Below are 8,901 nucleotides of genomic sequence, written 5' to 3' on the forward strand. Positions count from 1 at the left end.
AATCCAAGACCTGCCTCCCAAACTCACACCACTAACAGGATTGTCTTTGCCGTTTCTCCCTATCGCAGGGGTGTCATAAGTCCGGCCAGCTGTAAGATTTTAATTGGCCCATGGCATCCCTTTTAAGAATACATCATTAGTGGCCTGCTTGCACTTGGCAGGTTTTTCTTTCACCTCACTGTGGCAGCAGTGCTATGGGATACTGCACCACTGTGTTAATGATCTAAGCTAAACTTAAACGCCATTCATTTCTCTGGGCCAGCAGAGTGATTAACAGAACAACATTTGGTGAAAGCTGCAGCCAAAAAAAAAAAAAGTAAAATGTTGGATTTTACATTCTTTTGATGTCCTCCAGCAGTTAATGAGTTAATGCTCTAAAATGAAATTCAGTAGTTAATCAATTATTTTTTTTTTGTAAATTTGTGTTTTTCATATTTTGAAACTTAATTACACTAGGGTTTAATTAATTAATTTAGTGATTTATGCTTTTTTAAAACTACAGCACAACAAGGAATCAAGAATCTACTTTGATCACATTCATTGTTCTGTTTTAAAGGGGACATTTTAACACCTTTTCCCCAACTGAACATAGCTTTATGTTTTAATGAAAAATCTGTGCGATGCTTTGGTTAAAATATCACAACAGCATCCTGCCATTGTCTAAACAGCCCTGTTCAGAGCAACTGGTTTCAGCACCTATTCCTTTAAATGAGATTGAGACACAGCTCAGTTCAGCATGACAGGCACAGGAGAGAGGAACTGAAGGATTTCAGCCACTTTCATTTGGGTCTTTCTCCTCCGTTCTCGTTTTGTCCATATTAAATATTTACACATTTCACAGTGCTTGTTGTGTTCGTTTTGCTCTGTTTAACTTCGTCTTTAGGTTCTCACACACATTGGTCCAACACTATGATTGGAGAGATTTGAACGAAAGGGTGGGACAATCCTAGAGTGCTACCTCTACATAAACAGATCAAATTCAGAATTACTCATTTTATCCCCATGATTTCTGACTTAGGCAAACTTGAAAAACATAAACTCAGATTTGGACAAAGGACAAATACCTTCACCAAAGCAAAAACAGACAATGGACCACGCTACTGTTTATGCCATTTATTTAAATAGCAGAAAGGCCTGTCACCCATTTTGCTTCCCTATGCATCTGCCCCAGACTCTTCACTACTGCCTTTTCACTGACAAACCCACTTTCTATTGTTCCCAATATGTCTTGAACATAATGACACATTTAAAAACAAAATCAATCATCAGTGCTACAAAACAAGACAGTCTGCTCACAAGCTGCATACAGGGAAAGTGGGTAATTGTGAGGGTGTTGTGAGTTTGTAAGATAGAGTCTGTTCATTGAAGTACTCAGCTCTCGTCAGCTTCCAGATTAATGTTATTACCGAACTTGGCATACAACTGGACCTTAAGATCTCCAAGAACTTCCTGTATCGATGACACTCTGTCTTCCAGACCTTTTATTTCCTCCTTTAGTGCTTCCTGCAGATATATTAATGAACACAGAAATATTACATCTCCTAGATAAATATACATGAATATAAATATATAAATTGTTCCAGTATGTAACCTTCTTCAATGTAAAAACATTGCCATTAAATGTCCTTTACAAAAATAAACAAATAAATATCAATATTATTTCCCCCAACCAAAAAAATTGAGTAAATCAGCCAAGTGTGCTGTGTAAAGTCCAGATAGGACGTTTTTCTCCATTTAAAATCTCGGAAACTCCCTTACTTATGATGGATTCATGAGTGTATTTGTACAATTATATGTTTATTATAATTTTTTACCTAGCTGACTGATAAAGAAAGAAGCCAGGTATCTAAAGTCGGTGCCAGGACACTGAATACTGTCTGTGTATTTATAAAGCACCTATAGGAATAGTGCACTAGTGCATCTTCATTGCCCAGGGCTGATTCAACATGACATATCTGCATTAACCCTAAAAAATAAAAACCTTGAAAATGAAAAAGGCAACAAAATGTGGCCAAAATAAAGAATTTGAAGAGTAATAAGGCACAGAATTCTGCACAGCTTGACACTGAATATCAAATGCCAATATATTAGGCCTAAATGACTTTTAAATTTGCACAGGAACTACAAAGATTGAAGCTTATGCCCTTAATCCAGCAACACACTTGGCTAAGACTTCATTGGGTTGGTAAGTAATTCAAAAACACTTAACTTCTGATGCACATGAAGCAAAAAGGCATATAAAAAATTAATCATAAAAAGAACTGCAAAAAATTGAGCAGTTAATTTACGGATTTACAGATATCTATATATAATTTGCTAATGGAGTATAAATGTAAGGATTTATAATCACAATAATCATCATTGAATAACAAACATGTGATCTCCCAATAATGTGCTTAAACCACACTTCCACACAGGAGACCCATAAACTGACTAATGATCTCAGATCTCAGTCATATCTCAGATTTCTTAAAATGCAAATATGTCTTCATATGAGAATCTGCTTAATGTGTTAACGGCCACGCTATTGGTGTGTGTATTAACACACTCTGTATAGTTCTTGGCTAACAGAAGCAGTGAGAAGAGAAGTGTGTGCATCTGGTATTGGCCAAAACGTTGATTGGAAGTATTTTGGTTCACCTTCGAAGCCTCTAGCATCTCTTGCGTCTCCTCCTGTGAGTGACTTATGAAGACATCTCCGATCTGATATGGGATTAGGAGATCATCATCCTCACACATCATTAGGTCATCGCTAGCATCCTCTAAATTCTGGAGGGATTTCTGAGAGAAAAACAAGTCAAATAACAGAAAAGGCTGTGGTAAATGGCAGCGCATATATATGTGTGTGTGTGTGTGTGAGTGTGTGTATTCATGAAGTAATGTGTCAATCAACTGCAAGAATACTCACTTTTTTGGCTTCTATTTCTTCTTTCAATTCTGTCATCCGATTTGTGTTCCTAGCAAACTTGTTAATCTTCTGCTGGTCTTCAAATGTGACGTTTACATCTTCAACAGCCTGACAAGAGAGTAGTTGCATAAATTACAACACTGACTGGAAACAGAAAAGCAAAAGATTTTTGTAAGTGTAAATTTGGTAAAGACTTCCAATCTGTCATTTTATGTAACATAATATATTAAAATAATGTACCTGATTGTATCAGACTTCTGGTGAATTCCGTAAAATCCACATTACTATATAGTTCATTCATTCATTCATTATCTGTAACTTCTTATCCAGTTCAGGGTCGCGTTGACTATTATATAATAACAAAATGAAAAACCTTTCTTATATGGTCTACATTTGACAACAAGTTCTATTTTAAGCAAAGTTGTATGCAAGCTAGAAATCTGCTAATCAATCATTCATAAGATTAATATGCCCTCTTTGTTTCCACAGTAACAGCTCCACTGACCAATTTGTAATTCTAGAATTAAAGACTCTGGTCCACCTGTTCCTCGGCATCATTTTTCCCACTAACAAATTATGCACAGCACTAACCAGAATGTTATTGTAAACATAATATTGAACATATTTGATTAGTGTACCAGATTACCTGGAGAATACGTGTCATTTTAATGTTAAAACTGATCAGTGTATGCTCCTACAACACATCTCCCCTGCTTCACCATTAAGTTATAAAGCTCTTAGAATGCAAATCCTCTGGCTGCTTTATTCTAATTGAGACACCTGACAGATAATTAGAAGTGAGGTCAATAAAATACAGTAGCGAGCAATTGGGGAAACCTCTCATATTTACGTATAACGGATTATAACTATGAGAATTAGACATATCAATATTCTATATTCACATATTCACCGCAGGCCAGGATGAATAAAATGATAGGCCATAAGGTTTATATCCTTGGACCCAGTAATGTTAGCTAGTACTAGATGTGTGTACAGTGTACAGTAACGCTATATTAACACCCGGCCGCGGATCAATATTCGACCAGTTAATGGCGCGTTTCTTTAGGCGAAAAGCGAGTTCACATATTAAAATAAACTTATGTCGTTATCAAATCCAAGGTTAAGTAGGCAGGGAACCATGTGAGTAAAAATAACGGCGGCTTCAGGGCAGAAACACTTACAACAGTCTTCTTGGTGGTGGCCGCCATGTTGAAACGAAAGAGGGCTGCAGTGAATCTTTCTTTTGAACCGGTTCAATGTTATGATTCATTGAAACAGATTCACAAGTCAACCTGATTCAAACCTCATCCCATACACAGATATTTAAGTGAAAATGTGTGTTTCAAATTTTTTTAACGTGTATTTTGTTTTGTGTCTACGCTCGAAGACTAATCATGGTTGAAGGACGAACATTAACTGCATTTTTCCTCTAACAGCCAGGTTCAGGCAGCGAGGGTTTTTTTCCACATAAAGAGCTAATCTGGTCAGTTGAGGGTGTGGAGATAGAGATGCTGATTAATGCATATATGTAGATACTGGAAACAATGGTGAAGGTGTGCAGACACATTAAACCATATTCAAGGCATAAGAAGATTATTTTCTTGTAACTGATGTAAACGATTAATAAATAATTAAACAGAATAGTTTTTCTGAAACGAATCGGTGATATATACCTTTCCATACATTTTAAACCTATCATATTAACAAAAATAAATTAAGTCTGAATATTTAACAAAATTCAAAATGTATTTTAATACTTGCTAAAACAAAACTTTCAATAAAGCTTTTGATATTAACATGTCGATGTCTCTGATTAATTGAGATTAATTATCTGACTTTTATACTTTTATTCAAAGATTTCTAACGATAAATTAGATGTGTTGTATAGACATGGGAACTGGTTATGTTTACTGTAAAGGCAACATGTAAGAATGTTTCATATATTTAAAAGGCAACCGGTTTCACTCTATAACAGTAGCAACCCACCCCCCACCCTCATGAATCTATTTCATGAATCAATTCATTGATTCATAAAATAGATTCATGAATCAATAGTTTAGTAGGACCTTTGATTCATCGAAAAAGGGAAAAAAGAGTCGGTTCTGTAAAAACCGAATCAAACACACACAGTTCGATGGACAAGCGGCAAGGTGTTCCTATAAATATTACGAAATATGGAGATTATCTTATAACGGTTTTAACACACAGACACGGGTTGAATAAACTGGAGAAAAACCTCAGTTCATATATATTATTATTATATATATATATATATAATCCTTACAGTAATGCGTGAGTGTAAATATATTTTTATTTGTGTGATTTTTTGAGGTTGAGTATGAATGCTGAGCCATTACTGACATCAAGTGGATGGTAATATAAAAACCGTTTGAATGTTTATTGTCCCGTGCATCGTTAAATGGCCATTATCCACAATGAATGCGGTTCTTTAAATAACCTTTTAAAACATTTCTACTGTGAGGTCAAACATATAATCTGATATTTTTTAGACATTTTATATTCTTCCAGTCAATGTATTAGCCTTAAATCATGTTAAAGATGTAGGCCAATGTAGCATTAGGAGCATGTCCCAATGACTCATATTGTTATAAAATAGTGTACCCACGGAAGCATACCACCTGTAGAAAATCGAGTGGCTTGATTAGGAAAAGAAGGAAAAAGTTATAAACGCTAAACACACTGTGCATAAATACAACCCATTGCTGAATGCAAATAATGCATTTTACTTTTTATTTTTTTGTTTTATTTGAATATCATGATCTTCATTGTCCCTTTAGTAAACATCCACTTGGTAAACAATTAGATTATCCCACCCATAGGCAAATATTGCAATGATACTAGCACTCTATCCTTGTGATCATGTCACTGTTGATTTAGATTTATGAATACATCCCACATATGTTCGTGTGCAAAAATTTGAGCAACACGGATCAACATGGTGCAGGCCTTCTAAAGATACCTTTGCACAGTTATAATCCACATATTCATGGATGGTAAATAAAACATGTGAAACAATGAAGCATGTGCAAGAAAATATGGAACACATCATTTGTGTTATATTTTAAACCCGGAATCAATACACATTATGGACTAAATATTGCAGAGGAATCTCATATTTAAGCATGTTCTTCACAGAGTAGAGAATGTGCTGACTTTTTTCTACTGAAGCATGTAATTTGACAAGGGACACTGAATATCTAATAAACTGCCAACACATTGTGAGAGGGAAATATGAAATAGTGTAAATTAATTAAACAAGTGTAGTTCTTAATTATGAAAAATAATGAAAAATCTCTTTAATACGCTCGTTAATTTTTTAGTTGTGTATATATTTTTAACCAAGTTTAAATTATAAGCCTCAACTGTATGATAATATATGTAAATTCATATACAAAGATAATGTAATTATTAAAAATAAATATAAAATTTTTTATTGTGTTTAAATTTAAATTAATATAACGATGTGTTGATTTTGTCTTGAGCTTATCTGAGGTTTTCCATGCTTCGCGCTTCTCAAAAATTCCTTCCCCAATGTCAGCGGTCAGAAAGTGACCACACAGGAATTTCTTCTCCGCCTCCAGTGTGTATGTTCACAATGTGACACTGTAACTGTGGATTGCACATTATTAGCTTAACTCTCATAACCAGCTGACCACTAAGCGGCAATTAAGATACTATTTAGGAACTTCTGGGGTTTTGCCTCATCATCAATGCACTGTAATCTGGTTACAAAAAGGTACTTTCCATATTTAGGCCAGTATTTCCAGATTGGAAGAGTTTCCTTTAAAGATTAGATTTAGTCTTGTCCTTTTTAAAACCTTGCTAAGATTATTTGAATTTGTATTGCTTTGTCATTTTTTCCATCATGACAATGAGTCTAAAAATATTGACAATGAGTCTATAAGATATTTTTTTAGTTTTATAGGTCAAAATTATTGAATTAATTTTCTGTAAAATTCATTATTATCAGTGTCATCGTGGGCCCAAAGCCTACCCTGAATCACTGGACTCAAGGCACAGGAACACACCATGGACAGTGTGCCAGTCCATTGCATGTCATCACACACTCATCCAGACACACCTCCAATACACCTCCGAACATGTGTGTTTGGACTGTGGGAGGAAACCCACACAGACAGGAGGGATCACACCAAAATCCTCCCAGACAGTGACCTGAGGCAAGGATTGAACCAGGGACCAGATGTGTAGTTGGAAATGTATCACTGATGCTGGGTTAATTATTATATAGTTTGCACTGTATTCTGTGTATTTTTTCAAACTACAGCAGTAATATGACAACCCTAGTTAAACACTGTAGTCTTTTCTCACTTTTCATGAGACATAACACGCATTATTTAATGGCCAGTAAGGCATCTGACAAATAGGAACAGCTCATGAGAATGAGGAAATATTCAGAAAATGGGGAAGTATTCAAATGACTGGACCTACATTTGCAGAACAAACTCAAATATAATTCTGAAGAATTGTGCTGTACTCTATAATATTCATAGGACTAGATAACTGTGGGGATGGGGAATAAAGCCCCCTCCATGGGAGAAGTTCATTACATACTCATTACCTTTACTTAGAGAACATATCTGTACCTTATTCTATCAAAATTGTAGATTTAAAATTTATGTTGACTTCATATGCCCAATTCATCTTCAGGACTTATATTTTATTACTTTAGTTTGTACAATAAAAGATCTGAATTATTAGGAGGTATGGGACATTTAAATAGAGAAATGGTGCATTCTGTCCTCCTCACAGTCATATAATAATAATAATAATAATAATAATAATAATTATTATTATTATTATTATTATTATTAATTTATTTATTTATTTATTTATTTATTTTGTACACTAAATTTAAGGTTTTGCTTCTCCTGTAATGGTACCATTTCAGGGTTATCACAGCATATCAATCAGAATATGCACAATAGCTTTTCTCCTTGAGCTTTTAGATGGATAGTGCAATCACTAAATAAATAAAGGCAGAGGCATATCATGAAGCTTTTAGCAGAGCATAATAATGCCACGCCAATATGCACTGCAATTCAGACTGCGGAAAATGGTGTCTTGAAGGCATCTTTAATGCAGCAGATAAGACTAATCAGCACAGCAAAAAAAAAAAAAAAAAAAAAAAACGGCTTTATTTTCAGTAGTTGTGCGAATAATATCTCTGCCTTCTGTGCAGAAGACTAGGGTTCAGTTACCTGTGTAGGTTACCACACCTACTATACTACACCAATGAATTCTCAGACAAGACCACTAACTCTACATTTGTATATTTATGTAACATGATTTCAACTGTAGCAGCTTTATATAAGAACATATGCCATAAATGTAAACCTTACAATTTCACAAGGGGAAATTAGATATATTGACAATACTGAATATGTGTTATATCCAAAACATTATATTTTTGCAGACTTTTCAAGGCATTTTAGATGGATAATGCCATCACTGTGTAATCAAAGGTCGAGACAGAATCAGGCGCTTTTAGCAGCCCATGTTCCAGCACACTGAGTAAATAAGCTGTGTTTTCAATGGCTCGCCCAACATATGAATATCCTTCACACATCCTGTTTGAGGTGGGCCACACCTGTATCAGAAAGTCTGCCTCTGGTGCTGCTTTCTGCTTTCTGACTGGCCTGGCCAGTATTCTTCACAGCTCAGTCAAATTTGCAATCAATACAACACACTGTAATTAGCAGAGCCGTGAACGACCTGAGGGGTCATGTGACCAGACTCTGTGTATGTATCCATGATTCAAAGCTCATCAGCTTCTAGGATGAAGCCCCCAATCATCAGTGGAAAACAACGGATATGCACAAGGTTTCATTGGCATTGAACGCCAGAAGATAAAGTCTCCTGTGGGTGGAGCTAACGAGCAGAAGTTTGGATCTGGTATCAGTGCAGACTTTAAAGACCCTCCCATTTCCACCACAGGTATATGTTTGCACACA

The 8,901-nt window shown here is 35.3% G+C and overlaps 1 protein-coding gene across 1 annotated transcript; it reads right to left on the minus strand.

Moving 5' to 3' along the window:
* Window positions 1–1,105: 1,105 nt before the first annotated feature.
* On the minus strand, window positions 1,106–4,195 carry pfdn4 (prefoldin subunit 4). Its single transcript, XM_066672454.1, has 4 exons — window positions 4,090–4,195; window positions 2,909–3,016; window positions 2,641–2,781; window positions 1,106–1,503 (listed from the first exon to the last, which is right to left on the minus strand). The coding sequence occupies exons 1-4, from the start codon at window positions 4,114–4,116 to the stop codon at window positions 1,372–1,374; spliced, it is 408 nt and encodes a 135-aa protein (XP_066528551.1). The 5' UTR covers window positions 4,117–4,195; the 3' UTR covers window positions 1,106–1,371.
* Window positions 4,196–8,901: the final 4,706 nt, after the last annotated feature.

The sequence above is a fragment of the Hoplias malabaricus genome, chromosome 5 (genome assembly GCF_029633855.1).
Source record: "Hoplias malabaricus isolate fHopMal1 chromosome 5, fHopMal1.hap1, whole genome shotgun sequence".
In the NCBI taxonomy this organism is placed as follows: Eukaryota; Metazoa; Chordata; class Actinopteri; order Characiformes; family Erythrinidae; genus Hoplias; species Hoplias malabaricus.

What these genes read in the sequence shown, in the direction of transcription:
- pfdn4 (XM_066672454.1), bottom strand. Translation starts at nt 4,116, where the DNA reads ATGGCGGCCACCACCAAGAAGACTGTT. An exon ending in AAGAAATAGAAGCCAAAAAA is followed by an intron (nt 2,782 to 2,908) that starts GTGAGTATTCTT and finishes TTTTTCTCTCAG; the next exon opens with AAATCCCTCCAGAATTTAGA. An exon ending in AGATGCTAGAGGCTTCGAAG is followed by an intron (nt 1,504 to 2,640) that starts GTGAACCAAAAT and finishes ATATATCTGCAG; the next exon opens with GAAGCACTAAAGGAGGAAAT.